Source organism: Haliaeetus albicilla, chromosome 24 (genome assembly GCF_947461875.1).
Source record: "Haliaeetus albicilla chromosome 24, bHalAlb1.1, whole genome shotgun sequence".
Classification (NCBI taxonomy): domain Eukaryota; kingdom Metazoa; phylum Chordata; class Aves; order Accipitriformes; family Accipitridae; genus Haliaeetus; species Haliaeetus albicilla.
The window spans coordinates 24,368,353-24,383,785 of NC_091506.1; the positions used below are offsets into that span (position 1 = coordinate 24,368,353).

A 15,433-nucleotide genomic window follows, 5' to 3' on the forward strand; every position below is an offset into this window, starting at 1 on the left:
CCCCAGGCCAGGAGGGGGGAGAGGCTGCCCAGCGTCCTTCAGCAGGAAGCACAGGGGCTGTGTTGCCTGTGGACAGCCCTGGGCCTGTGTTGCTGGAAATGCCTCTGTGTGTGTAAATGAGACCAGCCTGTGTTGTTGGTTAAGATGAAGCATTTGGGTTCTCCTGCCCCTGCTTTCTAAAGGCGTCCAAGGGGGACTTTGCAAAAGCTAGGATGCTCCCGGCTGAACCCAGGGACGTGGGCAGTCAGGAACCGCACTGCATCATCCCATGTCAGCCCTGGGCTACTGCAAAGGGGAGCTGGAGCAGCAACTGTTACCTCTTGTCACTGGATGAGAGCTGCAGCTCTGTACCGGTTTGCCAGTGCACCGTCTCCCTTGGACTGTAGTGGCTATGCCCTGTCACTGCTTATTTCTGAGGGTGTTTTCTGCACGGACTGAGCCAGAGCCTTGCAGTGGCCTCCTCGGGCTGCTGGTAGGCGTACACTGGAATGAGTCACAGGGCATCCTCAACTGCACTGCAATAAACCTGGTAAACAAAGGCTGTACGTGTCACCGAGCCTTAAGAGGTGCTAGGCATTTTATTACAACAGGTCCTCTTTTATAGGCTGTGGTTGTTTCTGAACTGTGAACTCCCCCAGCTGGTGAACGTCTGCTATTACCACCAGCCACCTTTACCTCCCGTCCAACATGTCTCTGTGAGGACATACTGCAAGACCAACCCAAAACTCACCAGCAGCCGGGGATGTCCAGTCAGTCGGAAGCCGGAGGGGAAATCTGAGCGATGCATATCTGCAGGACAACGCTGATGTAGCCTACCAAAAGCGATCGGTGCAGTAGCACGACCATCTCATCTGCCCTTTGTGAAGGGGAACAAGGTCAGCATGTGTTTACAGGTGTCATATGCTTGGTGGGGTTTGTCTCTGAGCAGTGTGAGGTGCTGGATGGCAATGTGGGAAGAGCCAAACCCCCAGGAGCTGCGGGCACAGCAGTGTCTCTATCAATGCTCTATCAATATCCATGAGGGAACATCCCACTGGGACAGCTTTGAAGTGTGACTTCAGGAGAACACAGCCACAAAACCTGGCCCGTGCCACAGCTTTCAGGTCGCTTGCACATTCTTTTGGGCTCTGTACATAAGAGCATACATAACGGATCACTGATCATCCTGGATGGAGCTTAAAGCCTTATCCCTAACACATAAAAGCATCAGGAACACTGCTGCATGGCATAAATGGGAAGGCAGCGTGTTTCAAAGAAACTGCTGTTTGGCTGCTTAGCAGCACACACCCTCACATGGCCTTAAAGACGCTGGTCATGCTGCTGCACTTCTGCCAGTGCCCAAGCCAAGGTAGGAGTTTGCAGCCAGCAAACGTCGTACTCCTGATCCACTCCGTGTTCATGTGGGCACCCACCTGCTCTAGCACTTGTTGGAGGTGGAGGTTGCCAGGAGCCAAAACACCTTTCCAACAGGAAAATGAAACACCTTCTTTTTCGGCTCTGGGTGAGCTTCTCATGAGGTCAGTGAGCCAATGCAAGACGCTTGGTGGGAAAACACAGGCAGGAGTGGGAAGGTGTGGGGATGCAGGCAGGGCACATCCCCGCTGGCAGTCATTTCCCCGCTCTTGCAGGGAACTCCTGAGTAAAGGTGGGAACTAGATGTGATTGGGAGCTTGCATAGTGGGAAGCTCTGTCTATCCAAGCACTACTGTTTTGGCCTGTGACTTTGTAAGGAGCTAAGGGCCAACATTTGAGTAAGTTAAGTTCTCTGCTGGAAGGCAACAAGAGAGGATCAAACTGCTGCCTCTTTTGGTACATCCACCCCAGCGCCCGGTTCCCCACAGGAACATTCCCTTGGCCCCTGTATACACCTGTCATGCTGTCCTTGGCCGAAAGCTTACCCTTGGCTGAAAGTAACTTCCCAGCCTTCCTTCAGACTCCTCAGTCCAAATGGGTTGTCAGAGCCTTCCCCTGGGGAACACTGTCTTCATCCGCTGACCACGTGTCACCACTAGCTGCCTGCTTTGAAAGCTGACAACATCTAGCTGGGATGAGTTTTGCAATGCCTCGTACTGCACGTAGTATCAGGCAACCTCCTGCACACACACAGCCTGCTGTGCATCATCAGAGATCCAGGACAGACACACAGTGTTGTAGGCATCTCAGAGGCAAAGTCTCCCAGAAAGGAAACAATCCCTCAACAGCACACCTGGCCTTCTGTCTTTCTTAAAGAATTACTTACAATGACACTTCATCAAAAGGCAACCTGTTTGAAGAGATGTGGCCAGTGAAAAGCTCCATATTATCCCATCCCATTGTCATCTAGTAAGCAAATACAACATGATTGGGGTTTGAGGCATCATCATGCTTACCTCTAGGTAGAGGACTCTGCAACGCTAACCTTGAGCCTGCTGGGGCCGTCAGAAGGGCTAACGGGTAACTCTGTGCAGGCCGTGGTTGGCTCGCGTCACTGCCAGCATAATGTGGCCAAGTGCTAGGCAGCAGCCTAGGTGTGGGACATGTGAACAGCCTTGAGTTAGGAAAGAGAACTGCAGGAGCAGCAGCAGTTGCGCATGTCTACGGGTATCATGTTCAGTCCCGCTTGTGATAACCAAGGAGTATCTGGAAAACGGCCCCAGGGACAGGAGGGTCAATCTGGAGAAACGGCTCAAAGTAAATCGTGAGATACCTGACGTTTCAGTGGGTGAAAAGAAGCACCTGGTGACCTCCAAGATGGAGGGGGGAAACAGAGTGTGTATGCTTGTCCAAGGGAGGTGGATGATGAGAGCAGAGCTGGGCGGTGGGCGGACATGTCTGGACGGACCATGGGGTATCTTACCAGCACACTCAAGGCCATGCCAAATTAGCCAGGGTTTCTTGTCATGCTACAGTAAGCAGAGGTCTTGGTAGGGGTTTTGGGTAGCAGATGGGGCACAGGCTTAGTACCCAGCGGTGTGCCTGCAAAGGGGCAGCAGAGCCCCCCATATGCCTGCTCCTGCTGCGGGAGCGGGCTGAGGAGGGCAGAGCGCCATGCCGGGCTGTCTGCCCTCCTCTACCTGTGGTGGGTCCCTGCCCGCTCCTCCCACCCACCCGCAGGGACCCCGCGGCTGCCTCTGCTCCCCCACCAAGCCCACGCACTGCCCCTCGCCGACCCCACAAAAAGGCCAGGCCCAGGCGGTTGTGTACAAAACCTGAAATAGTTTACTTTGCTTTCTTTTTTTTTTCCTTTTTTTTCTTTTCTTAAACTTTGCTCTAGGTTTACTTAGATTTCGTGAACTCGATACAAGAGCATTTGATATGAATCGGTAAATAAAACACCGTCATAGATAGATAGCCACGATAAACTTTGTTAGAAATGTACATGTCGCGAAAAAATAATAATACTAATAATAATAATCATAATAAAAAAAGCCAGCGCGACGCCCAGGCCGGCGTGGCCCTCGCGGCCCTCGCCCACGGCCGCGGGTGGCTCTGGTTCCCCGCGGGCGCCGCGCCCCGGTAATGTGTGTATATAAACAAAGCCCATAAGAAATGTACAAATATAAAAAGCTACAAACATTAATAAATTACATCGTCACAAAACACGGAAACACTCCACAAGGTGCTAGTAAAATAACTGTCTCCCTCCTCGTACAAGAAGTTACGCAAAGAGCTGGTACCGGCGGGCGGCGCCCCGGAGAGACTTTCCCCTTATAAAAACCCGGCGGTGGTTATTCCAAAAGCTATGTACAAGCTACATTCTAGGAAAAGGATGCCTCGGGAAACGCAGCTACACAGGGCGACGGGGGGGTTGCCTGAGAAACGCGCCCAACGCCTCACGGCCCAACAGCGCCTCACGGCCCCACGGCCGCCGCCGCCGCCCCGCGGCCCCCGCCTCGCCCCAACGGCCCCGGCCCCCGCCGGCCCCCGCCGGCCCCGGCCCGCTCCGAGCGCCCGGCAGCGCCGCCCGACACGGGCCGCTGCCGCCCCCTCGCCGGCCGGGGAGAGGCGCGGCCCGGCGCGGCGCCTTCCCGCTTCGCCGCTGCCGCGCCGGCGGCTGCGCCCGAGGGCTGGGGCCGGGGCCGGGGCCGGGGCCGGGGCCCGGGCCCCGGCACGCTCCTCCGCGGCCGGGATTAGTATTAACTTTTTGCGGCTAGTCACTCTCAGCACTCTGAGAAAGGACATCTATATTAAAAAATATTTATAGCAGGATTCTGTACACTCCGACCGCTGAAAGTTAAAGGGATTACTGTCGTGGTGGCCGAGAGTCGAGCGGCAGCGTCCCCCGGGCGCGGCGCCTCCGGGCTGCCCGCCGGCCCCGCCGCTAGAGCAGCAGCTTCCCGTTCCGGTGGATCTTCAGGATCTTGCCGAGCCGCTGCTTGGCCGTGGCCATCCCCTTCTTCGTGCGCTTTCCTGGAAGGAGAGCGGGGGGACCGGGGTGAGGGCCCGCTCCCGCCCCGCAGCCGTGACCCCTCGGGCCCCGCACCGCCTGCCTCCTTCCCCCGGCGCCCCTCCGGGCTGCCCCGCCGCCAGCCCTGCCGCCCCCCACCCCCGCCCAGCACCTCCAAGGCCACGACCACCCCTCAAGCGTGGGGGCTCCCCCCCCCCCAGCCAGCCATCAGACAGGGCTCGGCGGGGGGGCACGGCCTCCGAAGAACCCGCACCGCCGTGGCCGGGGACGCATCCCTCTGAGCACACCCCGCTCGGGGGGGAACGCTCGTCTCATCCCTTCTCTGCTGGGGCTCCTCCGGCCTCCACAGTGCCAGCCCTGCCGCCCTGTGCCCTCACCCGGCCTGGTTGACTGCTCACGGGTGACCTCTTTGCCCGCAGGGTGACAGTCCGAACGCAGCCACGCCAGCACCGTCCCGCTCCGCGATGCCTCACGGGAGAGGCTGCGCGCACACACGCAGGCACCCCACACTCCCCAGGGATCTCTGGGCACCTCTCTGCCATCCTCGAAGGGAAACCTGCGGCACGGGGATGCTGAGCTCGCGTGCCACCTTCAGTCCTGGGCCAAGCACTGCCCCCGGGATGCCTGGTCCCTTGCCCACCGCACTGCGACCGACCCGTGTACCACAGCTGCTCCACATTTCTTCTTGCCCTCTCTTCCCCTAGCACTCGAAAGACCACCTGCACCCAGCCTTGCCAGAAGGACACTGAAAAGTCGCACATGCGCACACACACACGCACACACCCCTCCTTCCTACAGATTCAAGCTAGCAGCAAGGCACTACAACACACCCGAAGTGGACAACGTTCCCTGTCCCCATACCGATGAGAGGACACCACCACAAGCCCAGGCCCTTGCTCGTGAGCTGTGTGGTTCAGTGAGGTCTGCACTCCCCGCATACTGGTCCTGGGACTGGTGCACCTACCACAGCTGCTCGCTGCCCCATCGCTCGCCCAGCTACCACTTTATGGCCAGAAACTCCCTCGGTTGCCAAGGCACCTGGGACTGCTGGGCACAACACAAACCCACGCAGCCTTTGCTCTTCCCATCATGCCGCCATTGGTGCACTCATGTGCGATACCTGCAGAGACTCAGCTCCTCTCCACTTTTCCCATCTGCATTAAGTGCCCCAGCCTTAAAGACCACAACAGTGTGGGTGACACTTTCCATAGGAAGTTTCCTCATTTCTCATCCTTTTGCCTCACTCTTTAAGACTGAGAGACCTTCCCTGAGGAAGTCCTGGAGCTCCCTAGTTCTGCTTCATCCCACCATCTCCTTCCACAGTTCCTTCATTCCCAGTGATGCCCAGTCTGGTAGTCCCCAGCCTCAGGACTCTCCTGTGCTCCATGCAGCAAGACACCCTGAAGTCCCCTTGGTGCCCCCAGCTGTCCCAAAACCCTGCACAGGAGGTCCTGAAAGTGCTCCGCTCCCTGAAAGGTCAGCCACTTGCTTTCTTGGCACATAGCTCCTTCCCTCCTTTGAGGACTGAGCTACACCATGGACAAGGTGTGATCCACGTGCCTGGTCAGGCTCCCTTCACGATGCCCTGACTGGGCCGCCCACCTCACCGGCCAGACTGGGGTTCAGCTCCATTCAGCACTCCTCTTCCCATCACATCTTCCACTGGCTTGGACCTGTTTCACTAATGCAACCATTTCACCACAGACACAATTCCAGGCAAAAAACGTTCATTCCACTCTGGTTCTGCAGACAGCCACAGGTATTACCAGCTCCTGGCAGGACCCTAGCACCTACCATGGGCTATGCATGCCCTCCTGTATGGCCCATTCAAGCTGCTCTGATGTTCTACTGTTTGCCACGACACTGTGCACTACCTGTAATTTGCTCCACTACAAACATAGGGGAATGCGGGAAACATCTGCCACGTTGCCTCACTTTTTACCTCGGGGCCTCTCCCAGTGGGGCCGCTCACTTAATCTTCACACTGCGCTGTGCCTGTCCCACACACCTGCCTCTGTCACACTTCCTGAGCAAAGTTCAAGCAGAGATGAGGAGGTCCTAGCCCAGACTCCAGGACGGCCTCAGCTTTGTAATGCTTTCCCTACAGCAGAAAACAAGTGACCTCTTCCTCCCTCTTGGCTTTGGTTATGTAGCTGTGTTACTCCCAAGGTTTGATATTCCTCTGCTCCCTTGTGGCAACTCTCAAGACAGGTTTGCAGATTTGCACTGCTCTACACCCGCTGGGTAGGATGTCCTCACGTACATGTCAGCACTGGTATTGCTGTGCAAACACCACCCAGCCACAGCAGTGCCTGACCTAGCCCTGGGCAGAACAGCCTTCACGGATGCATCTTCCCCCGGACAAGGCTTCACCAGACAGGCTGGACTGTGATGTGACCACTGCAGGTGTTCCTCAGGAGCCTCGGGGCATGCTCAGGAGTACTTCCTAGCATGGGATGCCTCACACCCTGCAGCAATCAGCCCAGCAGCAAAACGCATATTTGGGCCCCCAGTGCCAGGACAGCCAAGGCCATGGTCCCTATCTCCGACCAGATCTGACCTGCCGAAGCACTTCTACATTCCCACGGCAGACACAACATGTGAGGGCCCTGCAAAAGGCACGGATTACATGACCAATTCACCCTTCCCCATTCCTACACCATAACCCCAGGCGTTTCCTGGTACCTTTGGCGGAGGCATTGTTCTGCGAGGATGATGAGGGTCTCCTCTGTGTGAGGAAAACACCGGGTGCCATCGGCTGCGATCCCCTGTTAGGCTGGGCGACCCCAAAGGTGCTGGCCCCTGCGGTGTACTCGTGATCTGTGAGGCTGCTGGCATGTGACTCCAGCTTCGGCTCTGGCGAGCTGCCTTCCTGAGCCGGTTTGTTCGCGTTGTTGGTTGACAGCTTCTTTTTGGTATTTTTTTTCTTCTTGCCTTTTTGTTCCTCCTTTAAAATGACAAACATGAAGCTCAGATTAATCCCCAGAAGACCTTTAGCTACGGCAAGGGCCAGCGGCGTTGCTTAGGGTCCTGATACAACGAAAACCCACGAAGTTTGCCATGTACAAACTGCTCAGGGTCTGTTCGGATACCATCTCGCTCACAGCTCTCTCTGCTGCACACACACGTCTGCCTTTCTTGCATCTACGTATGCGCTTTGTGCAGAGCTTCCTTGTTTGTTAACTCTGCATACACTGCGGCGAGCAGGAGCCAGCCAGGACCAAAATGACCCTGCCTTGGGAGACCAGCGTGGTTTTGCATGAACAAATCTTTCGATGTTCCACAAAAACTGGCACCTCCTATCTTCAGGTATCTTCATACACTTTCACAATAGCATGGAGGATATTAAACATCCCACTGCTTCACAGACTCTGCTTCCTGCTAGGACACACACATTATCTCTCAACCTGTAACCGCACTTATACACACATACTGTGAGAACAGTGGTCTGTCACCATCCTGTTTCCCTTGCCTACCTTCAGTCCGCTTCTTGATGAAACCCTGCTACCATTCTTAGAGCTCTTCTACTCAACAGTACACATCACAGAAGCCCAATGCCACCAAAACCTGCATCTCCAGCAACTTGCCAAGGTGTCTCACCAACCTTGCTGCAGCAGACCTTGTCACCTTCACACCTCACGATGTCACATTTGTGGGGCCTATGTGCATGAGGTGCTTAGCATCTATCTGACCTCTTCAGTGACACAACACTTATCAACACCCGAAGTGCCTCAGTATCTTTGCTAAACTGACCCATAGCTACCCACGGTTCACCAAATCTTTGGAAGTAAATCCTTATGCTTCTCAGCAGCCGATTTCCACAGACAAGTCAGTCACACCAGTCAGACTCTCAAATACACATCGATATGCGGTTCATGCACGCTCCTTTCGGGCAGCCTCCTTCTGTCTTAGCCTGGTAGCTACGCTCGCTCACTTATACTTCTCTACACTTCCAATACATCGCCTGCTCTGTGCTGCGGTGTTGTCCAATACTTTGTGACACCATTGGACTTTCATCCCATTTATCTCCCCTGAGACTGCTGAGCCTTGTGTCACTGGCACGAATAAACACTGAGGAGGATGGGCACTGCACTGCTATTTGGGCATGACTGCTGCTGGGGGAGAGGGCTTTCATTTCCTGACAGCTACTACTTCTCAAGCAACCTCACCTGCTGTGACAACTTCGCGGCAGCAGCGGCAAGTCCAGTTTCAATGGAGGCAACTCTTGTGCCCTCTCGCACCGGTCTGTCTTGTCGAGGCACTGAGGGGCCAACTCGTGCTACAAGGAAAGCAGATGCAAGTGAGACGTGCAGAAGGTGCCCGTGTGAGCAGCATAACCACACACTGGGCAGCGAGGCTCTGCCCTCTTGAGCAGAGAGGGCCAGGGATGCCACAGCCTCTGCCCTTTCTTCCCCAGGATGTGTGCGAAGGCAGGAGGTGCCAACAGCCTCCAGGCACAGCGGCTTGGGGAGAAGCTGCCAATAAAGACGTAACACAGCTGAGCAACTTCACTGGCAGCTGCAGCTACCTGAAGCCAAAGCCCGGGAGGTTTCTGCCTACACTACAGATATGAGAGACTCCAGCATCATTTCCAAATGGACAGTGTTCACTGCCCCATCAGCTGGGGGTGCACATGCAGTGCCACAAGCTGATGAGACACGGGCTGCTTGTCACACACACAGCAAGCCGTGGAGACTCCTGTTAGTGGGCCACATCAAAGGGGTCTAAGGACACCCTGGCCTGTCACTGCCTCTCATGAGTCGCAACAAAACCACCCTTCCAGACCACCAGCTTTGGCTGAACCTGGAGGAGACTATTCCCACTCTCTCATTACTCTTTGCACAGTCAACACCTAAAAGCCATGACTGCTCAGCTGTCTGGGGTTTCACTGTTATACCACTGCTAAGGTGGCCACCAATTGTTCCATCACGTGGAACATGAAGAAAAATAAACCAACAACCCACAGAGGAATTACTTTTGCCTGCCAACTGATTGACAGAGGAAGGCTTAACACTGCTCAGCATGAGTCCCAGCGCACAATACCACCTTCCACTGTGCTGGAAAGGATTAATCCTTCATGTGGTAAAGAAATTGCTAGTTTTGGTCTTAAAATTTCCACACTCCTTGTAAAATGGCTGGTTTCTTAGGGACCTGCAGGACTTGGCCTGAGTCTGGGCAGCAGAGACCATATGGACTTACCCGTTGGACTGTAAGGGGCATCATCTGAACTTTTCCTTTTCTTTGATCGGGATTTGAATACTGGATTATCTTCATCTGATTCAAGAGAAGGGTAAACTACAGTAGGAAACAAAGGCAATAGTTTCAGTGTAGGAAACAGCTCTACCCTGCATAGAGGCACACTTGTTCTGTACAGGTGTGGTGACTACAGGCATCACAGCTGGAATAGCAAGGTCCCCCAGAAGTACCAGTGAGTGGTGACACAGCTGCAACACTCAGGGGACTTTCTCCTGCTCTCATCCACACGCTACACTTGGAAGCTGCTGTCATTAAACTGTGACAGGTACTTTTAGGACACACAGAGAAACTTCTCAGACAGGAAAAATCAGTCTTCCTCTTGTCTGTGGAGCGGCAGCACAGCTAGAAGAGACATGAACAGGTTTTCTTATCTCAAGCTAGACTGCTACTGAAGACATGTCAGTCAACCACTTCATTCAGCACCACACCTTCCTGGCCCATATGACTCCTGCACAGTTAGGCAGAGACAAATGAGACAGAATGGGAGTATCCAAAAGACGAACGTGAACCATTCTACCAGAGGACCCTTCACAGGCCTCGGGGATAAACACCAACTTACCTGTCTCAACTTTGTCCCAGCCTGTACTATGAAGTTTCTGTATTTTTTTTTCACATGCATTTGATTTTCTTGCCAGTTGCCATTTGTTACATCATGAGTGATTTTGGCATTACTGTGGCATTTGGCCATTGACACTAGAAGTCTGCTGATCAGATGTGGCACAGAGCCTCTGGAAACCAAGCCTGCTCACAACAAAGACTCTCCATTCACTGGCAGCATAGACACATAATGAGAAAATCCACTCCTCAGTAGAGCAGAGCCTTGTTCATGCGGGGCGTCTGTCTGTAAACCACACCCCTGTCCAACAGCTTCATGGAGCTGCCCTTTCCCAAAGCACCTTCCAGCACTACCACTGCATCTCAGCACATGCAGTGCACTCTAAATGGCCAGGCAGCCTTCTGCAACACGTCACAGCATCTCCATTTTGCCTCGGCATCTCTGTTAATTATGTGAAAAGGCACACTCCACTTTTCCAATTGTAACAAATTATTTCTGATGGCCATGCTTGCCTGGGAGACTTAAACACACACAGACTCTCCCGTTACACAGCATACACCTCTACCAACTTCTTGCCGTCTTTGCGACTTCAGGCTTTCCAGTCCCTGTCAGTCTTCACACTATTACTTCTTGTCATTTCCTCACTTCTTATACTCAAAAATGCTCCTGCAGATTATTATGGCAGAACCGATATAACTGGTGCAAACTGGCTTTGTGCCCATTTCTGCTTCAGGTGCCTGCATTCCCTGCCAACACTGAAAATAGCATTGGATCCTTTTTCCAAGTACAAATTCAACTTCTCGCTCATCTTAGCTAGATATTTTATTGCTATTGTGCAGACAAGGACGTTTCTGTCATAAGTACCAGTACCTGACACACACGGATGGGACAGTTTCCTGTTTCTTGGCTGACTGCTGCGGTTTCAGTGGGCTTCCACGCTTCTTAAGATCTTCTGATTGTGACGTGCCTCAAATACAGTCTACCTGGATGCCTGTATCACCACCGGCTGTGTAGTCAGTATACCTATCATACAGTGTTTGCTTAATTTTGCTGTGCAGACCTCTTGTTGTTTGCACTCCTCCTTACCAAAATACCCAGTCGATTTCAATGTGACAGAAAGTGAGCAAATGTATCACGAGAAACATGGGGTGTATTTGCAAACGTGCACAAATACGTACATGCATACCCAGGCACATACTCAGACTGCTTTGTTTGTACTTACCGTAATCTGAATCTTTAAAACAGGCATCTAAGTGGTCCTGGTCTTCATCATAATCTTCAATGTCAATACTGTTCTTTGTGCTTTTCTTTAGTAACCGCTTGCCGGCATTTTTGTTGCTGCCACCACCTGTTTTTTTAGAGTTTTGTGTGGAGATGGAGTTATTTTTCGCCTGATTGGTACCCCATGACGTCTGGAGGCAGGACTCTGACGACTGGAGGTTTGCCATCGATAGCATGCCCTGGATTGCTTCTTGCGTGCTGGGTGAGGCAGGTGGCTGACTGCGGGAAAACATTGAGAAATACAAGAGCTATTAGTGATCGCAGAAAAACACGAACCCCTCACAAATAGTTGACTCCTTTCACTGCACGGTGTTGCTAGAAGAGATTTCCTGATTACTGCCCTTTGAGCAGCTGGGCACGCCACAAGTGACACCAGCTATTTTTATGCTAACAGCAATATCACAGACAGCACGTTAGATTTGGAGTTGCTGCCCCAGAAGCCAGGAAGCGGTGTGCCGCACAGCTGGGCATGTGATGGGCAGCTCCCTGGGGGCTGCTGTCGCTGGTGGGGGAGGACAGGGGTCAGGTAACTTGTGAAAGCCCGTAACAGCATTCCCAACAACACAGTGTCTCTACTACCGACTCTGAGGGCTTATGGGTCAGCACTGGAGGGGGATGTCATGGTAGGCTTCTGCTACATACTGCCAAGCAAGTAGAGGAAGAATTTGAACAACTGGAAGGAAGCTCATGATCACGGGCCACAGTTCACACTGGGGGCTGTCACCACTCCAGGATCTACTGGAAGAGCAACATGGTAGGGCACAAGCAATTCAAGAGATTTCTGCAATGCATTGGGAGGGTTTTCTGATGTGGATGTGGGACGGATTGATTACAGGAGATGCTGGAGAGATACGGACTGGACGGGTGGACTACAGGGTGGGTGGAAACTTGAACTTGCTTTTTGGTATTTTATTGTCAGTTGTCAACAGGCATGGCACATCTACTACAGAAAGAACTACATTCTTACAGAGTAGGCTGAGGTCAAATGATGTGTAATTCTGACTGGCATGTACACTTAGCAAGGTGGGAAAGCACCCTCCCCACAATATAGAAGAATGTAGAAGAATGATAATCCTGTCAGAGAACACCAGACATTAATTTTGCATCAGGCAGAACACATCATCAAATATTTCCAGAACTCTAGAGTTTCGGCAAATTGTGGAATGCAAAAAAACTTGCTGTGGTAATGATATTTTTTACAGTTATGCAATAGAAGCCACTAACATACAGCATTTCCCAAGTAAATTAGCAGTACCACATCACTTTCTCTTACTTGATCTTAATTTAATCCACTTTAAACCATTACAGGGCTCCAGATAGAGTAACATACAAGACATAATGGGAGTTTCTGGGCACTAATTGCATTTATAAATAATCCTGAAAATGAATTAAGACCGGTGCTAGCAGCTAGCAACTCAACAAATAGAAGAACATCGAAAAACTTATTTAGGAGAGACATTTTAATCCCTTCATTATCGTGCCAGATGCCTTAGCCTTCTTTCTCCCTGTCAAAGGCACATTTTGCACCATCTATAAGAAATGAACATATTTTCTTTCAATTTTTTCCCCCAACTGTTTCTTGCAAACACCGGACTCTCAAAGCGCTGCAAACAGACCATCAAGCACTGACCACTAAACGGGCAAATTAGAGAGGAACTGCCTTAAGCAACACAAGCTTCAACAAATAAATTGTGGAATATGATCAAAAACAGTGGTTCTGGGAGTCGAACCACAACCTGAATGTGTGGGTGAAATGCCTCATAAAGACAGAGCTGCACACGGGACAAAGTGTTTCTCATTAGGGCATGTGCTTGTGTGTACTTTCATTAGAAGCATTTCAGCTTTCTAAGCCAAAAAAAAATCAAGAAGAATCAGGAAGCAATTTTTAAGCTCTGGAAGGCCATATCCCCTTTCTGTAGCTTCACCAATGATTTTAAAAAAAACATTTATGAAAGTAAACTATCTGTGAGTCACAACCATGACTTAAAACACATTTTAAATGAGTGTGGGAGCAGGAGCAAAGCAGCCGGAGTGCTTCTGCCCCCATGCTCCCCTCCCAGCAGCCGGCTGGCAAGTGCCCTTCAAACACACAGTGAGGTGGCACTTGGCGATAGCACAGACCCTGCCACTGCTCTGCAAATCCCGGCAGCCTTGCTTTCCTTTCCTCTCGCTAAAAAATGATGTTGTGGATGAACAGAGAAAAAGACACTTTAACAAACTGACTGGTAGCAGTTTGTGCCTTTTGCAGGGGGCTCCACTTCAGCATTTTGCACAGCCTCCCTTTTCGGGATTTTATTGTCTCCTTTTACTCTTCTAAAGACAAGGACACATGACTGAGAGATTAGTTTACTGCAATAACCGTTTGCTGCCTAGCAAGCATCTGGTGATTTTCAGCTGCGTATAGTGCAGGAACTGAAAGGGGTCCACTGGAAACTGCCAGCTTCCCCTGCAACACCCAGCACTGCGCAGTAAACCCCACCGCAGCCGCTGTATGGTCCACAGGCAAAAGCACCACTCAGATGGCCAAAAAGGCATGGCCAAAGCAGCACGGCGGCTGCATGGATGACCCGCAGGGCTGGGCTGTGGAGGACGAGTCCGAGGTATGCCAGGCCCAGCTCCCACCCACAGCCCACGCTGAGCTGGTACAGAGCCGGACAGGCCAAGCTTGCACCCACATGGAGCAGCCTGAGCTCAGAAGCCTGCTAATGAGCCACGTGCATCCTCATCATCAGCAACTGCCTTTCTGCTGCTGCTCCCAAGAGTTGAAACTGGCAGCACGTTTTCACGTTATTAACACAGAGAAGCACCGTAACAGAAGGGAAAATCTGCTGTTAAAACTTATCCCCAGTAAAATCTCCCCCAGGGCTGACCAGGCTGAAGTGCTGGTTAGGACAGTGTGATGAGGAGCAGGGAAGGGCAACTCATCTCGGTGGGAACCTGAGGAAGAAGACATTGGTCTGTATGGCACAGATGGCTTTGCACACTACACACAGTGTTCTCTGCAACTATTTGTTGTGTTGTATTTAAGCCTCAGGGCCTCAGTGTCCCAGAACTGCTTGCCGTTGCTAGCGGTTATCTTCATCAGGGAGGAGAGCATAAAGCATCCCTTCAGGCTACGTTTTGGGGCTTTTACATTGCCGGCGTTACCCGCCTAGACTTGGCAAGAGCGTCCTTTCCCTGACAGCATGTTCCAGAGCAGGTGGCAATAGGCAAACAGCTGTGATTGTGACAAGAATACACACAATTCAGCACAGACAGACTAAGGTTTTACCTCCCTAGTTGAGGCTGGCCCCTGTGCTGTCTGGGCACAGGAACGATCCCAACACCCTGAAGCTAGGAGAGGATATCATGCAGGCAGCCGGTGCCTCACTTTTCACAACCAATTCTACTACTGCCATCTCTGTCTGAGGGTTCAACATCTCTAGGCAGATCATCGCCTTCCTTTCATAAGCAATTACTGAGGCTTTCACCTATATCCCCATATTTAGAAATCGAATTTATTAATTTCAGCAGAATATTACTCATTGAAGGGTGGCTTCTTCCCCATTCTCCATGTTGCCTACACAGATGGCTGGAGGCACTGAAGGGCAAGGCAGAGATGAGAGACAGTAAGCTCACTAATGTCTCACCTTGTCTCTGAATAACTATCGCCCAGTCTCATCATTAGGGGAAAAAATAGATAAGGTCGAAGGAAAGTCACAGGGACCAATGAACATTTTCTAAATGGAAATAAGAACTAACCTGAAACAAGAACTATCTCATGGGGTTACAGAGAAGACAGAGCCAGACCCTTCTCGGTGGTGCACAGCAACAGGATGAAAGGCAGTGGTCACAAGCTGCAGCAGGGGAAAACCCATCCCAACACAGGAAGAAAAAGTCCTTGCTGAGGGTGGCCAAGCAGCTCACACAGAGAGTCTACAGAATGCCTATCCCTGAATATATTTAAAACTTAC

At 52.0% G+C, this 15,433-nt stretch overlaps 1 protein-coding gene across 3 annotated transcripts in view; it reads right to left on the reverse strand.

Moving 5' to 3' along the window:
• Positions 1-3,322: 3,322 nt before the first annotated feature.
• PHF2 (PHD finger protein 2) overlaps positions 3,323-15,433 on the reverse strand; it is an 87,700-nt gene continuing 75,589 nt past the window's right edge. For 2 of the 3 annotated variants that reach the window (XM_069769863.1, XM_069769864.1), the window contains exons 18-22: positions 11,422-11,699; positions 9,587-9,682; positions 8,557-8,666; positions 7,073-7,334; positions 3,323-4,389 (exon numbers count right to left, since the gene is read on the reverse strand). In XM_069769863.1, coding sequence (XP_069625964.1) covers positions 4,301-4,389; positions 7,073-7,334; positions 8,557-8,666; positions 9,587-9,682; positions 11,422-11,699 — 835 coding nt within the window. In that variant the 3' untranslated portion in view covers positions 3,323-4,300. The remainder of the gene's footprint in view (positions 4,390-7,072; positions 7,335-8,556; positions 8,667-9,586; positions 9,683-11,421; positions 11,700-15,433) is intronic. The other variant, XM_069769865.1, reaches the window with a different exon arrangement.